General features: G+C 39.2%; 1 protein-coding gene and 1 non-coding gene across 18 annotated transcripts in view; one reads left to right on the top strand and one right to left on the bottom strand.

Annotated features, from left to right (window-relative positions):
- The window catches only part of CADPS2 (calcium dependent secretion activator 2), a 518,420-nt gene that overhangs the window by 30,969 nt on the left and 467,189 nt on the right, over positions 1–20,262 (bottom strand). For all 17 annotated transcript variants that reach the window (XM_078059524.1, XM_078059520.1, XM_078059523.1 and 14 more), the window contains 3 exons: positions 19,154–19,228; positions 8,493–8,576; positions 8,042–8,074 (listed from right to left, as the gene is read on the bottom strand). In XM_078059524.1, coding sequence (XP_077915650.1) covers positions 8,042–8,074; positions 8,493–8,576; positions 19,154–19,228 — 192 coding nt within the window. The remainder of the gene's footprint in view (positions 1–8,041; positions 8,075–8,492; positions 8,577–19,153; positions 19,229–20,262) is intronic.
- On the top strand, positions 12,669–12,775 carry LOC118554635 (U6 spliceosomal RNA). The gene has a single exon (XR_004926563.1). It is a non-coding gene; the product is annotated as a U6 spliceosomal RNA (small nuclear RNA).

Below are 20,262 nucleotides of genomic sequence, written 5' to 3' on the forward strand. Positions count from 1 at the left end.
AAAGATAAGGTTCTTTTAAGTACTAAAAGGGATACTGAAAAATAGTTTAAAACACTAGCCTGAAATACTCAAGGCAAAGGGGCAGGTTGACTTTGAACTGAGATTTATGGGCTCAATTTTAATCTTATTATGCCTTGCTCATTTGACACTATGAGCTTCTAGTATTTCTCTTGCTATTTCTGATCTGTAATAAGAATCACTAACATCTCAGAGTTTGGAGGAATAGGTGTGATACAGGACTACCATGCAAGGAAAGTGCTAATATGTGTAGCACATAATTCCTTTATACTCTTATTTTCATGAATAATGATTATAATGATGATGAAGGTATTCAATCTCTCAGTTTATAACAATGTTCACTAAACTTTCCCTTGTCTGGCTACGGTTATGATGTCAACCACAGAAAGTACACTGAGGACCTGAAGACGTGAAATTAAAATGCTGCAGGTATTATTTCATTTAGCTTTTAAAATTTAGATTGACTGGGATTGATTTACTCAGTCGCAATTTGGAACATTTTAGATTCTGGCTTAAAGGAGACTTGAGGATGTTCGAATGTCAAAGTCTGGAGGCAGTCAGTCCATGGATTTCCCTCATATGAGAAGAGCCAGCCAGAAAGAACAAAACAAACGAAACAAAAAACAAAGGAAGAAAGATGAGAGAAACAAAATGCTTATCTAGGAACGGCAATAGGCAACCTCCTCTGCTCCTATAATGGCAAGACTTTAATCTGGTCCTGGTGTGTATCCTCCCTCCAGGGGAATACGTCCCAGTGGGCAGGTGCTCCATTCTCTGGGTTCTGGGTTCTGCCTGGCTCTCATTCTCATGGAAAGCACTGAGTATTCAAGTGGTCTTATCTAAGAAATAAACAATATCTGAAGTAAAGGAAGGAGGGAAAATACCATTGTCACTGAACTGACTATACCTTTATTTTTAATTTAAAAAAATCTTTATTCAACTGTTAGCCATAACCAATAGGCACTAACATTTTTTTAAAGTAATGACTACACCCAACGTGAGGCTCAAGCTCACGACCCCAAGATCAAGAGTCATATGCTCTACCGACGTAGCCAGCCAGGTGTCCTGTGACTATACCTTTAAAAGTCACCACTGATATGAGGCACTTGGGTGGTGCAGTCAGTTAAATCTTCAACTCTTGGTTTTGGCTGGGGTCTGATCTCTGGGGTGAGATCTAGCCCCCACGTGGAGTGCACTAGGCGTGGAGTCTGCTTGGGTTTCTCAATCCCTTATCCTCCCCTCCGCCCCGCACGTTCTCTCTTTCTCACTGAAATAAATCTTAAAAAATAAAAAAATAAAAGTCACCATTGCAAGGTGCTTAATATTTCAAAAATAAATGAAAAACAATCTGATTTTTTTTTTTTACTCTGTGGAAGGCAAATGATTTTTCTTTTGGAAAACAGTCATGTTCTGAAGCAAGGAATGGGTAATGCAGAACGTATGAGAACAGCAAGCATCATTCCATGTAGAAGCAAAAACAATCCCATTTATTTCAATAGAAATAATTACCACGAACTTTTATATTAATATGCCTGTTGAAGCTCCTGAGAACCTAGTGAGGGAGACAGCACAGGAATTATCCATTATCCTCGGTGCACAGGTGGGAAAATGGAAGCCCATGAGTCAGACAGCTAATAGGATGCAAAGGGTGGGATTTGAACTAAATCTTGGACTCCACAGAAAGTCTGTACAGTATAGAGCTGAATTTAAGCCACACTTTGGGGAGTCGGGAGATTAGACATCTTTGGCTGTGTCAAAAAGAAGAGAGAGCATTTGAAAGAATTATTGGGGTGCCTGGGTGGCTCAGTCAGTTAAACGACTGCCTTCAGCTCAGGTCATGATCTCAGGGTCCTGGGATCGAGCCCCACATCGGGCTCTCTACTCAGCAGGGAGTCTGCTTCTCCCTCTCTCTCTGCTTGTGCTCTCTCTCTCACACTTGCTCACTCTCTCAAATAAATAAAATCCTAAAAAAAAAAAGAATCATTAATGAAGACAAGAGAAAAATAATCTCCATTTCTCAGGACAGACAACCACGCTCGGGCATCAGCACTATGAAGCAAATCAATGGAGCGTTTCTCCTTTGCTTCCTCCTTGTTCTCAGTCACAGTCATCCTTATCATGTCCTCCAGGTCTCTTTAGCTGTGTCACCTCACTGTCTAGCACAGAGGTCATATGCAGTGTGTGTGCTAATGTTAAGACAATTTTCAATAGGCATTGTACACACACTCCCCACCCCCCAACATGCCCCATTACTAACTCGACCTATAATTTAGTCATCTATAAAATGGGTATGTTACAGAAACTGCAGGAGTCCTGCTGTGACATTTTATCATTCTGTAAATTCTTAATGTCTGTCCTGTTCCATGCAAGAGACAGCAGAGTCCAAAAATGTCAGCTACAAGATGATGAGAAATTGAAGAACTAGAAAAAAATACTGTAGACAAAGGAGCAATACCTATCATTATCATACTGGAGTTACAGGTTTTTTGGAGGAAGACCACAGAGTATTAAGAGGAAATACTATCAACGTAATTTATCATTCTTGCTGTTGACCTCAATCAATTGGCTGAGGTAGTATTTGTCAGGTGTTTCGATAATAAATCTATCACACCCCCTACCCCCATCTCTCCCTCCTTCTCATATTATACTTTTCATAGGAAGTCACGATGCACAACCTTAAGTTGTGGGGAGTTAAGCTGTCCCCTTGTGACTAAAATAGCTACACTAATTATTGGGAAGTCTTCTGTAAGGGAGATTTATCTTTGTCGCCATTTGTTTGCTCAAACATTTACTTGTATGAGTGTGGACTAATGGATGTTTATTTTATACTTTGGATTATAATCTAATACTACCTAACTTACTTACTTGCTCAAATGATCCTAGCTCAGGCCATTGGGAGCTCTTTTAGATGCATCCTGTATCTCTTTAACATATCCCCTATCATTGTGGGTTTTTTTTTTTTTTTTAAACACTTCCTTACTTTCTGTCACTATAAGATGCTCCAAGCTCATCTTATATATTTGCTGCCCCAGACCTAGTATCTGCCATTTCTCCAAAGAGTCCTGGTTCACTTTACGTGAGATCAGATACTAAGGGCTGGGCACTAGGTGTGGTGGTTGTTACTGGGGTATCGTTGCTCTGGGTTCTTTCAGTTAACAAGCCAAGGAAATATATGCATATATAAATATTTGCACACGTAACCGGCTCTATGTTAAGCTCAAGACAAGTTCACACTAATGTCTCCAACTCTAATCAATTACCACAAAGACCATTCCAGCCTCCTCCTTGTCTCCAGCCTCTTACTCCAACAGTGAGAAACTTGGCTTTCACCAAACACTGTCCCTGTACTTAATCGTTCACTTCCAGTGGATAGGCACAGTGGTTTCTGACTTGTTAGCCTGTGGGGAAACACTTTATCAACTAGACCACCATGCTTATGTACAGTTCCTTTCTCCTTTATTATTACAGACTCCAGTCATTTCCAAAGTCACTCAAATCAGCACTTTTTCCTCCATCTTTTTCAGTGAGGTTATTCCACATATTTGCAATAGAATTAGATTTTTAAAAAATCACAATCTCTTTTCCGTCATGGGATTCCATGATATCCTAATTGATCTTTTAAAAATTTGCCCATGTTCAGGTTCAATCTTTGCTGTAAGTTTTTTTTTTTTTTTTTAAAGATTTTATTTATTTGACAGAGAGAGACACAGTGAGAGAGGGAACACTAGCAGGGGGAGTGGGAGAGGGAGAAGCAGGCTTCACCCTGCGCAGGGAGCCCGATGCGGGACTCGATCCCAGGACCCCGGGATCATGACCTGAGCTGAAGGCAGATGCTTAACGACTGAGCCACCCAGGCACCCCAGTAAAGTTAGGTACAAATACATAATATCATGTAACCATTACAGTGTCACGCAGAATAGCTTCACTGCTCCTAAAAGTTTCCTGGGCTTCACCTAGTTGCTTCACTGACCTTGAACTAATGGCAACCGCTAATCTGTTTTATAATCTTTATAGTTCTGCCTGTACTAGAAGGTGATATAAATGGAATCATGTAGTATGTAGCCTTCTCAGACTGGCTTCCTTCACTTGGCAATAGGCCTTTAAGATTCATCTATATCTTTGTGTGGCCTGTTAGCTAATTTCTTTTTCTTTTTTCTTTCCTTTTTTTTTTTTTCTTTCTGGATACTATTCCAATTGTCTCATTCATCTATTGAAGGATATTTTGGTTGCTTCCAATTTTTGGCGATTATGAATAAGTTTGGTAGGAATATTTGTGTGCAGGTTTTGATGTGGATGTACATTTTCAAATCAGTTGGATAAATACCTAGAAGTGCAATTGGTGGGTTGCATGGTAAGATTGTTTAGCTTTGTAACAAACTGCCAGTCTTCCAAAGTGGCTGTACCATATTACATTTGCACGAGCAATGAATGAGAGTCCCTTGTCAACATCTTGCTATTGTCAATTTTTTTAAATTTAAATTTTAGCCACACTAATAGGTATGTAGGGGTACCTCACTGTTTTAACTTGTATTTCCCTAACAACAAATGGCATTAGCATCTTTTCATATGTTTATTTGATAGCTGTATGTCTTTGTTATAGTGTCTATTCTGATTATTTGCCATTTTTCAAATTGAGTTGTTTTTTTACTGTTGAGTATTAAGAGTTCTCTGTTCATTTTAGATACAAGTTCTTTTTTTTAGTTTTTTTATTAACACATAATGTATTATTTGTTTCAGGGGTACAGGTCTGTGATTCATCAGTCTTACACAATTCATAGCACTCACCATAGTACTTACCCTCCCCATTGTCCATCACTCAGCCACCCCATCCCTCCCACCCCCCTCCACTCCAGCAACCCTCAGTTTGTTTCCTGAGATTAAGCGTCTCTTATGGTTTGTCTCCCTCTCTGGTTTCGTCTTGTTTCATTTTTCCTTCCCTTCCCCTATGATCCTGTTTTGTTTCTCAAATTCCTCATATCCGTGAGATCATATGATACTTGTCTTTCTCTGATTGACTTATTTCACTTAGCATAATACCCTCTAGTTCCATCCACGTCGTTGCAAATGGCAAGATTTCATTTTTTGATGGCTGCGTAATATTCCATTGTATATATATACACCACATCTTCTTTAACCATTCATCATCTGTTGATGGACATCTGGGCTCTTTCCATAGTTTGGCTATTGTGGACATTGCTGCTATAAACTTCGGGGTACATGTGCCCCTTCAGGCCACTGTATTTGTTAGATACAAGTTTTTTACCAAATATGTCTCTGGCTTCTCTTTTCATTCTCTTAACAGTGCAGAGTAGTTAATTATTAAGTCCAATTTACATAGTTTTTCATGGATGTTTTTGGTGTTGTACCTAAAACCTCATCACCAAACCCCAGACCACATATATTTCCTCCTATGTTTTCTTCTAGAAGTTTTATCATTTGCATTTTACTGGTAGGTTTTTGATCAGTTTTGAGTTAGTTTTTGTGAAAGACAAACCAGTGTTCTTTTTCTTCATGAGGTTCTCCTTAAAAGACTGCTTTAGAGAGGCATATTTGCTGGGGTTTTAGCATAAAAAACAGTTAACAGTCAACAGCAACTTCTGGCTGTTGAAGTTAATATTCACAGGCATCAGTAAGAGAGGCATAATGTCCAGATCTGAGGGAGAAACTCCTCCCTTAGTAATCTGCCATGACCAGACCATGTCTATGGTTTAGTGTACTCTGCTGGGGCAGTGGGGCTACATGATTTAATAATGACACTGGTAAGCTGAACCCATTTGGAGAGTGAAGAGTGACTGGCATGATAAAGAGCTTGGTACAGTTGCTATAGTGGTTTTAATGTATGTCTATTTCTGTCTCTTTCATCCTAGACACTGAATGGCTTGTGGGCAGTCAATGTATAGTTTCATCATGTTAAGCCCGGGACCCAGCACTTAGTGTTTAAATAAATATTTAATTAGTGAGTTCAGTGAAGAAATTAAAGATGTCTAATATAGAAAATAAGAATTCCTCAGACAATATATCCCTTTGGATAGCCACCACATCCTTTGGGAAGAGGAGGCATGATTAATTATTATCAAATATTTGAAGGGCTATCATGCAGAAGAGGGATTAGAACCGAGGTAGAATTCACAGAGGTACAGAATTTCAACTCATTACACATAAGAGGAGGCTGCCTCATGGTAAGCCTGCAATCACTGAGAAAATTAAAAGAGCCTGAATGAATCTTTGTGAAGGATATCAGAAGAGGCAGTTTCTGCATTGAGAAGGAGAATGAATGAACTACCTTCTATATCTATCAACTCTGAAGCTCTATAATAAGGCCTAACAGATCTAGTACACGGTCAAATTAAGAACTTCAAAATCCCTGGGGCGCCTGGGTGGTGCAGTTGGTTAAACATCCAACTCTTGGTTTTGGCTCAGGTAATAATCTCAGGGGTCAGGAGATTGAGCCCCGAGTTAGGCTTCTCCACTCAGTGTGGAGTCTGCTTGAGATTCTCTCCCCCTCTCCCTCTGCCCCTCCCACTCGTGCTCTCTCTAAAAAAAATAGATTAAAAAAATCTTAAAAAAAACCCAAAAACTTCAAAAGCCCTAAGAACAGAAATATTTATGGTGTCCCATTCCACTTGTATTTCAAAATAAAAACAAAGTTGTATTATAAAATATGTTAGGAATTCAAGTGAATTTCATGTGTTCCTATGATGATTTGTCTCTTTCTTTTTAAGATAGGAAATATAAACTCTCCTTAATTTTCCCTTTCTCTCTTTTGTGCTGTCATTTTGCAAGACCCTACACCTGTGATTATTTCTGCTTATTGCCCAGTGCTGATTTTCTGATTCGAGGCACAAGACAAGGAGTATACAAAAAATTCTTTGGGAATCATTTGTGAAATAAAAAAGCCTTGTTCCAAAGAAACCTTATGCAAAGGCAGGAAAGTCCATGGCCTTGTCACTTAAAATATCCATTTATACTCTTAACTACAGGGAACAAACGGATGGTTACCAGAGGGGAGGTGGGTGGGGGGATGGGGGAAGTAGGGGATGCAGATTAAAGAGTACATTTATCATGATGAAAAAAGAAAAATTATCAATCTATAATAATTATGGAAGTAATAAATCTGGGGACTATTTAGTCCATAGTATAAAATTTGGTTCTGCATTTTAAAAGTAAGAGCTATCTACAACTGCTACACAGTTTGCCAGTCCTTAAACCACTGACATTCATGATGACAATCTAGATGGGATGCTAGCCAAGCACAATCTTAAGCAAAGATGAGATGACTTATGTTATAGTTTTAATTTGTAAGTTTTATTTTCATTGTGCTCAAATTCTTTGAAAAGTGATACACATGCCAAGATATATGATTAAACAGAACGTATTAGGCCTTGTTCACTTATGTGATAATAGGATGAAGGCAAAAAGTAATTTGTTAGGATTATCAATTTAAAAATGCTGCACTAACTTGTTGATTATATTTATCATGTGAATTTTCTATAATTGTAGCTCATGGTATCCTAATCTTTGAACAGATTTACAGGTTACGAATTATTTCCCAAGCATTGTGCAAAACACGAAATGCTAAAATAGGTGAATATTGATTTATAACACTTTTGTATTTAGAAAACTAGTTCTTTAACTGGTTCATCTTTATTGTCACTTTAACTCCTATAAGAAACCTGTTACAGCTTCCATACAAAGGGAAGAGAGAGTGAGCATTTTTCTATAAATAGTATGAGGCATTCACTACCCGGTCCTAGAGTATTAGAACGACCCTCTGCAACTGAGCTGACATGTTCTCGTAATGACTTGACCTCCATAAAAGTTCCCAAGTTAAAATGGAAAAAGTACACTGAAATAATCAAACGTCAAGCCTTCTTATGAGGGTTAGCACTTGCTTAAGGAAAATAAACTGCTCCCTGAGGGAATGACACTCAATGCTTTAAAGATTTGAAATAAAACCATAATTATTTTAAAAAGAATTATACACACACACACAGAGTTTTTAAAAGCAAATAAAAATACTTACTGGAACATCGACATATTTTGCAGCTGCTTTCACCTTAAGTGGAAAAGAGATAATTATGAGAATTATTTTCTTAACTGTTGGGTAAGTACTATGACAACAGCCAAAAGACAGCAGAAGAGAACTCATTCAAATACTTACAGTGAATGACAGAATGGATGAAAAGAAAGTGCCTTAAAATATCCATTTATACTCTTAACTACAGGGAACAAACGGATGGTTACCAGAGGGGAGGTGGGTGGGGGAATGGGGGGAGTAGGGGATGCAGATTAAAGAGTACATTTATCATGATGAAAAAAGAAAAATTATCAATTTATAATAGATATTATTATATCTATTATATATAGTGGAAAAGTGGAAAAGAGATAATTATGAGAATTATTTTCTTAACTGTTGGATAAGTACTACAACAACAGCCAAAAGACAGCAGAAGAGAACTCATTCAAATACTTACAGTGAATGACAGAATGGATGAAAAGAAAGTGCCTTCATCATATCTTGACAGCTTAGATAACACCCCTTCCAATACTGAAACAAACTGTAATCGTTTATAGTGAGTATTTAGAATATTACAAATTAATAACAGGGCAAATAATTTCTGGACCAACTTCTCCCACAGCACAAAAGTCCACAATGAATAAACTGACAGTTAAGGGGCTGACTTGTAATGTAATGTTTACTCTTCCATTTTGAAGATGAGCTCTAAGGTCCTTTTCTATTGCTGGAAATAATACACAAAGTGTTTTGTTTTGTTTTGTTTTTTAAGATAAAAGAATAACATGTAATAGCAGCCTGGTCACCAAACATGTGAGATAATTTTAACCACTGATAAATAACTTGAAATTCCTGAGACTATTCCTTAAAACAATTTTCAACTTCAGGAGAGATGTTTAGAAGCAATGATGGTCAAGTGTAATCAGATTCCTTTCTACCATAGATCACTTGACCGTTCCCCAACTTTTTCTGTCTACAGAAGAGGCTGAATCAAAATGACCAGATAATGGAAGGAATGTGTAACATTTGAGGCTCCCGTAACACGGGAACGAAGTCCGACATTGGTTAACAGGCATTGACCAAGCAGCTTAATGAGGACATACAAGGACCAAATCTGCTTTCAGAAGCTTACAAAGCAGTTGGAGAGCTAAAACAGATAAACACTCTGCAGGCTACGAAGGAAAGAGCACTAGATTGAGCTTAATATAAGCTCCTGATTCCACACTGACTACTATGTGGGCTCGGCCAACCACTGCACCCATCAGTTCTTCTAGCAGTTAAATTGTGTGTGTGTGTGTGTGTGTGTGTGTGTGTGTGTGTACACGTGTGCATGCACTGTGGGTGGTGTGGAATTAAAATGCATCCCAAGTGTTTTACATTTCTACAATTTTATATTTCTCTGAAGTTAAATTTAAGACATGTATACCATAATATGATTAAACGTGGGGAATTATATTTCATTGAGTGGAAACATTAAGATCTGGCACTAAGATAAGAAATTAGTAGGAATTTACTGCCATGCATCTTTCCTCTTTAGAACTAAAATAATATGCACTATTGACAAATTATATACTCCCAAAGGGGAAATACTGACAAGGTTTTTTAAATACGAAAAGGGAAATCAACGAAGGCTAGTTTTTGTTCACATAGCAGCTTCTTCAACAAAGTGATAATAGTTCTAGGGACACAGCTTATTGGTCTCTGGTGACCAGAGAACTCACTGAGCATGCACAGGAGATAATCTTTTCTCTATGGCTGGTCAATTACTGCAAAATAGTTTATGCAAAAGAAACAAAAACTTCCCCATAGGTTTCTCCATCACATCATGTGCGACATGATGTAAGAACACAGAAACAAAATCATGCAAACTGCTGACTAAAATCGTATTTCTAAAGAATGAAAATTATGTATGGCTCGTTAATTATCCTAAGGGATACAAACAACAAAAACCACAAAATTACAAATTGCTCACAACTAAAAGTCAATTTAGCACTTTCTTCCTGCCCATTAGGATTTCTTACCAATCACAGCTGGCTAACTCAACTTGATGTGGTTTGCAAAGACCCAGAAGACCAATACTCCAGGGCTATGTCAGACCAGGAGAAGGGAATTCCAAACTTAATGGCCCTCTGTAGGAAATGCCTCATCTCTTCTAACTCAAATCTTGAGAGCCAGTGCATGCTGGGTGATCTCATCTGCCATGAGGAGAGTGACAATTGCTATGGTTACCAGACTACCTGAGCCAGTGAAGGCTCTGGCACTTGGTTCTTGGAGCCCTCAAGTGAGTATATGCGTACGCACGTAAGTGGTGCTGAGGGACAAGGCAAGGTAGAGGCAAGAACCCTGTGCATGGATTTAGAAGATCTTAGTTCAATTGTAGCCCTCACAATCTCTGGCTATAGGGCAATGGTCAAGCCTTGAGCTTCTCTAGCTTTAGCATACTCATCACTCGAAGGGGGAAAATGACAGCCATCCATCCTGTCCATCTCACAAGGATCAGTGAAGACCAGTTGAGATGATTTACGTGAAAGGACTGTGAAAACAGCAAAATACTAAAGAAATGTAAAGAATTAATATTATTGATATGATTACCTAAATCACTATCCATTACATAGGTCTAAAAACCTATGTACATTTAAGTCACAAGTTAGTGGGGTAGCCTTAGGACTGTTTAGTGCTAAGGAGTAATAATGAGTTTGGTTATTGGCCAGTGGGTCTAATTCAATTAAAAGATACCTACTGAGGTAGAACAGAGTTGAGGATGTAAATGAGACCTGCGTTAAAATCCCACCTGTTTCAAGGGTGTTTGGTTGACAGCATGGGAAGGACGCTTTGAACACAGGTGGTCTGGCTCCAAAGCTCATGTTCTTTACCATTAGGGGTACACAGTTGTAAGCATTAAATAAGTCATGTGCCCAACATACCAGCACTCAGTCGGTAAATGTCATTTTGTTATTATTGAGCCCCTAATGTGGGAAAGAGACAGTATGAATCTTCGACCCTTCCTTTCTTTCCTTCCAGGAACACACAAACTAGTGGGAGAGACAGACATGTATACTACTGGTCCTGACATGCAGAACGTTTTAAGGGCCAGTAGAGATGGGTAAACAGTGTAACTGAAACGCGAGGAGGGAAAGCATGACCTCTAACCGGATGATGTCCGTAAGCTCCCAGGTGGTACAAGAGCTGAGCTAGCTTCCGGACGGCAGCATGGAGGGGAGAAAATGACACTTGGGGAAGCAACTCTTGGTGGATGGTTTTAGGGCACCAGGTTCCCCACTGCAGCCGCTGACAGCCTGTCTGGCTCACCTTCTTTTGAGGGTACCAAGCAGCACCGGGTCGTATCTGTTAAATCCTACACGAGGACTGGGCTGCTGCATCTGTGTTACAACATTCTTTGCCTCCATTTTAACAATAGCAGAGAGCCTCTCTTTGAGTTCCTCCCCACCCCAAATGGTCCCTGGGGGGCATGATACAGCAGGGACTCTGTGCTTCCATGGCGGTGAACAGTGTCTGCACCACCGGGATCAACCAGCTGAGCCACACAGTTCCTACAGGAAAGCTGTTTTTGTGAGATTTCTCCAAGGCACATGGATTAGAAGAGTGGCCTTAAAAACCAAACTATTAAAAATCAAGATTGACTAATAATGATATATTTTCCATCTGGCCGTTAATTGCACAAAACAGCAAGATTCCAAAGATATCCAGTTAAACGCTGGGTTTAGTTGCTGTGTCTTTAACTGCTTCCTGTGAACTTTCTCAGTACAGCTCAGGGAGTATATAAATACTTAGGGGTTTGCCTTGTGCTCTCTGTTCTCCTGAGGGTGTCGGGTTGGAATGAAACACTGTAATCTCTTTGTTTCCCTACTCTTTATTGTAGATGCCATTTACTGGGTTTGTTTGAATAATATTTAACACCTAAAGTCTGTCTGGGTAATTACCAACTTTACCTCACTATGCACACTCTCAAGGAAATTAAAGATGAAAAGCACTTTGAAATGACTAGTCGAATGAAACATGCAGTATGCCACAAGGCATGGCGCTTTCAATTTCCTGTTGAATTTTAACAGGGTATAAGATTCATTTCCCACATGTATGGAAAGTAGACCACAAATTCTAAAACGTTATTGGGAGGATTCCAGCTGTAGATTGGTGGGTTCAAAACACAGTTCCTGCTTTTTCAGCTGTGACACTTCACGAAGTAAATAAGGGATATTTGCATCATTTACACTGCAAGTTATAACATCTTCCACAGAGAAGAGATTCATCCAAGTAAGACTGATCATGAAAAACTAAGTTCTTTCCCTTCCTTCCCTTTTTTTCTTTTTTGGGAGGGGGGAAGGGTTAATGGTGCTGGAGATAACTATTTTATTAGCAGATGTTTTATGTTTATTTGGTAAGATCAGGACTAGCTAGTATTGTTAAAAATCCACATGGAACTAGAATACCATGGACTGGAAAAAACCAGGTTTCCTTCCCTGAATCAAAATGTTAATGTTATGATACAATGCAATTGTCCCTTCCTCATCCTCTTTTCTCCAACTGTGAATCCACTTCTTTGAACTTTTGTTCCACTGACTCCTAAAAGGTCTTTCTAGATTTTCTGTATCTGTGTTAGGGATGGCATACTATTTGAGTACTTGCTTCAGCAGCACATATACTAAAATGGGAGTGATACAGAGAAGATTAGCATGGCTCCTGCCCAAGGATGGATAGTATTTGACAGCAAATATTTACTTGTAACATACCTCGTTCCACAAAGTATCTAAGACAACTTCCAAAAGGGCACATCTAGCACAGACATTGGTAAATTCTCCACACTCCTCTCCTTATTCCTTTTTCCCTTGCCCCACAAAGAGAGTGACCTATCATATTTTGTATTTCCTCTCTCCTAATAATCCTTTTAAGCACATAGCTGGATTTGAACAGGTGTCTTCTGAATATATAGCCTTGATCCAAATGAGTAAATTTAATTAAATTAATCTTAGGATGAGTTGGTGAGATATTTTAATTACAGAATCTAGGTAGTCAGGTGTGATGTATCCTCTGCCCATCTTACTCTTAAGAGAAATTTAGGGGAAAATATTCTAGGTTATCAGAAAGAATATATGTGTGTCTGTATATATTTACACCTACCTCTATACCTATGAACTCAGTGAGGTAGTGTATCCTCGTTCCTAAATCCCTTTTTGCAATAATGAAGGATTTAGTAGGTTGAATATATTACTATGCTCTTTTAAGTCATACCCAGGATTTCCTGAGCCCCGTTAACCAGAGTGCGTCATGAGAGTGGTCACGGTCTCATTCTTTGCTCTGCTAACCATTTCCCCTGGTCAGTCCTTTCTCACAGCTCTCTCAGCTTTTCTTTAGCATCCTCATTTTACATACAATGAACCCCATTCTCCTCTACCTACCCACGCTGGTCCCACAGTGAGTATGCCCATGTGCGATTGTCACAGGCGGGACACACGGGCTGGTGGGTACCACCCAGAGATAAAGGGGGCACCAGAAGACTGGGAGGTAAAGCTCCCACTCTTTTCTTCTCTGCTCTTGCTGAATTCTGTGTAGCGTGATGGAAAGATGACAGGCCTACGGACCACAAAGGCCAGGTCCTGGCTCCAGAGTTACCTACCATGTGACCTGGGGCCTCTGTTTTCCTCATCTGTGAGCCGGGGGACTGGACTCTGGGGTAAACTCTGGTTTACCTTGGGAGTCTGCCTTGGGAGACTAGGCCCCACAGGCACAGCTCCAGGCCTCCTTCCCCTCTTCACTCAGAGCAGCTTTGCTCTGATCGATGTGATACTTTTGGGTGCTACCCAAGATATACTTGAGAACATTAAATATGTCTTCTAAACATTATAAAAATACTTGAAAAGTCCTTGCTAGAGGATCTCAGCATTCCAGCTCTAGCACTGTGCATGCCATGGGACTCTGGAACCTGAGGAGAAACGATGTGGGTCCCCAGAGGCTTCTATAAAGAAATGTATGTAAGGATTTTTGTTTTAGACTGACAAAAGGCTATAGATATTTTTTGTCATCTAATACTCAGGCTTTTTTGATGAGGAAACAAAGTTGTATAGCGAGACCCAGAGAGTAGTAACATGAAGAAACAGGAGCAGAGTTCAGATCTTCCGATTCTCCCACACTTTGGTCAACTTAATTATTATAAGGTGGTGATAAATACGGCATTTTTGGTATCCTTTCCTTGGCAAGATTTAATGTTCCCACTATCATTTTTTTTTTTCCCCTCAGTAAAAATATCTAAGTCCCTTTCTGGCTAGAAGCATCTTTATTTTCTTCCGTTTTAAGGTTGATTTTCATTTCTCCATAGGGTTTCGGGTTATGGACCATCTGCCTAAGAACAGTAGCCACTGACGTACAATCACTTCTAATGGATGAAATCTTATAATCACACCGATAGTTTGGTTCCATATGCTTCCTCTGAATTCCAGACTCAGCTATCTGCTTGTCTCCCTCCTTCAGGTATCAGTCAGCTAGTGTCCACATGTCCAGTACTGACATCGTGGTCTTTCCCTCAAAACGTGTTCCTCTTCCAGGCACCGGCGTCAGTCACTGGCTTCGACACGCACGCTGTGCTTCAAGCCACAAACCTATAGGAGCAGGTTAGCTTCTCCCTCTGTCCCCATTACGAACCCTGGGGCTGCTGTAACAGAATACCTCAGACTGGGTGACAAAAAAGCGCACATTTTTTCCCCTCACAGTTCTGGAGGCTGGGAAGTCCACAAACAAGAAGATGGTATATTTGGTGTCTGGTAAGAACCCACTTCCTGGTTCAAAGATGATGGCATTTGGCTGCATTTCTACATGGCAGAAGGAGCTAGGGAGATCTGTGGGGTATTTTTTTTTTTTTTTTAAATAAGGGCGCTAATCCTATTTATGAGGGCTGCATCTGCATGACCTAATTACCTTCAGAGGCCCCACCTCCTAATACCATCACCTTAGGGATTATTAGGTTTCAGCATATGAATTTGGGTTGGGGGACACAAACATTCAGTCTACAGCACTCTTTAAATGTCTTAAATGTCTTTGGGTTAGTCCACCAGAGATCAACATAACAATCTCCGCAGTACCCTCTCTGTAATCTATTTGCTACAGGCAATCAGATGAATCTTCTTATAATGCAGACATGATTAATTCCTCACTCTTACTCGCTGCCTCCCCAACCCTTCCATGGCTTCCCAATGTTCTTAGATGAAGACATTAGGTTCCTCAGGTCTGAAGTTGGGCTTTTCATCATGATTCCACTCTGCCTCTTAGGCACAGAGTTGGGAATCATTAGTACATAAAATCAGAAGCGTGAAAGTCACAGAAATTTGTGGAATGAGCTCAAAAGAAGACTAAAGATGGAAACCCAAGGAATACTAGCATTTAGGTACCAGGTGGAGAAAGGACACAGAGATGGAAAGCCAAGTTCTTTTCTCAGCATGGAAATGTGCATGCAGTTGGGGCACATACTATTGAGTGCTATGTATGATAGAGAGCCCTGGCTCATTGTTCAATCATTTGTGAAGATGTGTGGAATAAGAAGAGGATATGGAGGTGGGATTGAAGAGAGGAGTTAAAAAGAAGGAAGTATTCTTTCTAACTTAACCAAACGTAGCAAATATATTTATCAAGATGCACAGAATAATTAAAACATGGGAAGAAACATTTGGAATACAACGCAAGTAATTCATTATTCTACTCTACTTCATGTTGAGTTAATTAATATGCTAGGATAAAATAAAAATGTCTAGGACAGGACTCTTGAAATCTGACAGGGTAAAGACAGTAAATGTAGATGTTACCCATTTTAATTTTTAGAGTATTCTGCATTTCACTGATTTCCTAGACATCTAGAATCAGCACATACATTGGATTAGGAACCTGAAGCTCAGAAGTTTGGTTCCTGACTCTCCTAATTAGGTGTGTGGTCAATTTAGTAGACTACTGTAAGGATTTTGTTTGTATCTGTGAATTAGGGTAAGACTGCTCATCCCATAGGAGTTTCACAGCTGGTACTTCATAAATATCCCCCTTTAAGATATCATTTCTTCAACAACAACAAAAAAATGTGAACACACTATCTTAGAGGGTTGTTTTGTTTTTAAATACTATACTGAAGTTTAAAGATCTTTCACATGACAGCCTGGATAGAGACTTATCAGAGCAGTGTTCCTCAAAGTCTGGCTCACTGTACTCCTACAACAAAATTACCATGGTGACTGGTTAAACATGTACCTTCCTGCTCCTCTTCTCAAACTTCTGATTCAGAATTGTTGGAAAGTGAGGCATAGAATCTACATTTTAACATGACCTCAAATAATTTTTGGCTTGCTAACATTTAAGAATTGAATTATAGAACCTTATTTTCTTTGCTTAATAAAATAAAAAAAATCATTTATTGTCATCTCCTATGAGAGCTTAAGATGATTGGTTCAATCTATGAAGTCAGTTTATTTTATACTTTTCAACTAAAGAATTAAAGATTATTAAAAAGTACTGTTAAACTGGGGGTGCCTGGGTGGCTCAGTCATTAAGCGTCTGCCTTCGGCTCAGGTCATGATCCCAGGGTCCTCCTTCCCCTCCAGGCCTCCTGGAAAAGTGGGAAGGAGGAGTGGGAAGCCTGCTTCTCCCTCTCCCGCTCCCCCTGCTTGTGTTCCTGCTCTCACTCTCTCTCTCTCTCTCTCAAATAAATAAATAAAATCTTAAAAAAAAAAAAAAGTACTGTTAAACTGCAGGAGAAATGATCCACAGAAAAAGACTAATCTAGATCTGATCTCCATATATAATAGCTAGTTACGTTAGGCTATTTAAGGTAAAATTAATTAAAATTAAGTAAAATCAAAATTTCAGTTCCTTAGTTGTCCTAGCCACATTTCAAGTGGTCTATAGCTACATGTGACTAGTAGTTACTCTACTGGATGGTGCTGGGTACATATTTTTATACCACAGAAAGTTGTACTGAATAGTATTCATCTCTAGAATACCGTTTGCTTACTTGATTCAAACATACTATTTTTTCATTAAAACAGATGTATTTGATATAAAAAGAAATCAGTTTTTTACTTTGCCAGGACAGAGTGCAGAGATGATGTGCAGCCCTGCCAGCCCCCTCTGCAACCCTCCCCCCACCAGCAGAAATCCTGGACTAGTCTCTTTTCCTTGCTGCCTATTTAACCCTTTACCAACTGCATGCTATCATGCAATTTAATGACTTCCAGTATGCCCCCTTCTCACAAAAGACAACTTGCACAGGAGAACTGTGAAGATGGGGAGGTGCCATCTGGGTAAAATCCCCCTTGATGACTCGCAGACAACGAAGGCACAAAGTTAACTTCCTGTCACTTTAGTGGGCTGTCTGCGCAGTGTTGGGAGCTGCTGTGCTGGGCTCGGGAGAGGTCGGAAATCTCCCTGCTCTGCCTCTGGAGCTTTGTTCTCCAGTGGTTCACCTCTCCCCCACCGGCTGGGTGCTTTTCCTGTTCACCTTTTCCCTTTCCACTTGTTGGTGACTGTGTGTTGTACGTGAAGGTGCAGGTATTCTTGTGGGGGTAGAAGTGAAGAGAATGAGAACAAACTGGAGGGGTGGTGGTATGCTAAAATCTTCTTTCCGGCTATTTTCTATCTCAAGACTTGCTACCAAGGAATTCAGAAAATACCAAACCAAATAAACAAACAAACCCCCAAAACCCTGAAGAATCCACCCGCCTCCAAAATCAAGTATAATCCCACCGTCCAGAGAAGCTCTGTCAACATTTTGGTGTTTATCCTGTCTTTACTCTATGTGATGCAAATTCAGATCATACTTTCCATTTCTAAAATATTAAGCTTTTTTTTTTCACTTAATACTGTATTATCAAACCTTTCCTTTATCATTAATAGTCTTTGAATGCATGTTTTCTTAATATAGATGTCCCATAATTTACTTTACCATCCCCTTCATGTCAGAGATTAAAGTTGTTCCCAATTTTTCATTAGAAGTAATGTGACCATATCAATGTATATATATTTTGTGCATCTCTCTGAGTAGGAAAAAGATGCAAAAATACTTATTAGGTAGAAGGGTATTAATGTACTCGATATAGTTTCAAATTATCTCTAGGAAGGCTGTAATGATTTACACTCCTGTAGACAGAAAGTGTGAGTGTCCCACCTCACCTTTTCTGAAACCAAGTGTTAGTTTAAAAACATCTATGCTAATTTGCTAGAAAAAGTAGTATATTAATAGTAGTTTTTCTTCATTCCTTAAATGATGAGTGAGGTTTAACATTTTTCATGCTTCTTGGGCATCTCTGCTTTTTCTTTTCTAAATAGCATGTCCTTCGTTTATTAAACTGGGGGTGTTTTTTCCTTTGTTTTCTGTACGTTCTTCCAATTGTTTTATGAAGCTTGATTGGGGGTTCTCTGATCAAGCCTTGCAAGAGCAAGGGCTCCATCTGTTCCTGTGAATGTGCTGCTGGACCACGTCCGTTCTGACTCCTCCCCTCTTGAGTTCCATTTTCCGTCTCTTTCCCTGGCAGACCCGGATCTTGAGTGTCAGCTCATGGCGGTCTGTTACACCTTGGTGGGATTTTAACTGTCTAATCATTCAATGGAATACTTATGCTTCATCTCTACTTATACAGTTACAGGCTATAGCCCTTGTCAGAGATATCTGGAGCATCAGATTGGAAACCGTGCAAGCCCCCCAGGAGAGGAGAACCTCAGGCTGCCAGCTTCTCCGTCTGCCCATGACTAGCTCTAGAGCCTCGGTGCTGTCATCCCCACAAACAGGCTACACTCAATGACTGGTGAAAACTCGAATCAGCCAAACAGATAAGACAAATAGTCAGGGAACATAAATGTGAAATAATAAGGTCTTACTGGAAGACAGAGTTATTTTTAAAAAGCCAACAGCTGCAAGAAAAGCCAAGATGAATTGTAAATAAAAAATCAAAAGTTGTTGACAAAGAGTGTTCACATTTTGTTCTGAACTCTTCTTGAAATCTGAACTTTTCTTGTGTCTTTTTATAAAACTATTTTTCAATTGGGTATTTAGAAACATGAGACAGATTTTTCTAAAAATTCCCAGCAAAATGATTTTTGAGTCTGACTTAAAAAGGTGAATAAATAATACATTACCTTTGAAACTAGCAGTGAAATGATTTCTTTTACAGCGTTGTCAATCAAATCATCTATTTTTGAATGGTATTGTTGCTGGATATCAAAAGACAAAGATGCGTTAGTTGATGTGGACACAAAACTTTTGTCATAAGTCATAAATGCTTTAAAGCTCCTAGTTATGACATATCGGATTTACTGAAAATGATCATTTTGAACATCAGAAGAACAAAACCTTGAAAACGATCCACCCAATCAACACTTTTTACATTGTGGTTTGAAAATTTTCCCATGTGCACTGTTGAGTTAAGCAGCTAATGGGGTTATTATATAGATGAATTGGGTTCTTATTCTTATTCAGGCAGAGGAATGTGAAGGATACTTTTTGTCTTCTCCTCTATAATTAAGGTGGCGTGTATTTTTCTAAAGGGTTGGTTTAGCTGGAGAAGCAAAAAGACTAGAAAAAGATTTAATTAATACAGCATTTCATGTCTGACAACTCTCATTCATAAGTTATTTTAAATGTGCTCTAGAAATAAAATGAGCTCCCAATTGTTCACTGTAAAAGGACCGTTTTGTCAGCGCAGGGAAGCCGCAGTTTATACAATTCTTACAATATGCTCAAGCAAGGGCAAAATTAAAATGTCATCAACAAAGGTGAATAGATGGTAACAAATTAATAGGCCATAAAGGGTATAATGAAACAGCACTCACTCCCCATAGTTTTATCACTGCTTCCTCATGAAAAAGACGCCTTTAAGTAAATACAAAAAAGATGTATTTAAAATAAACCTGAAAGCCTCCTTTTTCGCTTTCTTTAGAGAATACGAGAGAGTTGCATTCTTAAATTAGCAGGAGCTTCGGCTTCTGCAGTGTTTGAAGGCACATTCATTTAAACAGTAATTCTTGCTTTAGAAGCATTTATCTGACAGCCGATTGTCCCCAATAGCCACTTCAGAGAAAATGTGACTTGTAAAGACTAACCCTATCTTGAAGGTTCAAGGCTTCTTGGAACAGCTAACATAATGCATAGAGTAAAAGTACTCAGGTCAGTATAAACATTAGACCAACTTAACAGCTGCCGGATGAATGGTTTCCTAGGATGTAAGTTTTTGAAAGCTATTTTTTCT

This window comes from Halichoerus grypus, chromosome 12, assembly GCF_964656455.1.
Source record: "Halichoerus grypus chromosome 12, mHalGry1.hap1.1, whole genome shotgun sequence".
In the NCBI taxonomy this organism is placed as follows: Eukaryota; Metazoa; Chordata; class Mammalia; order Carnivora; family Phocidae; genus Halichoerus; species Halichoerus grypus.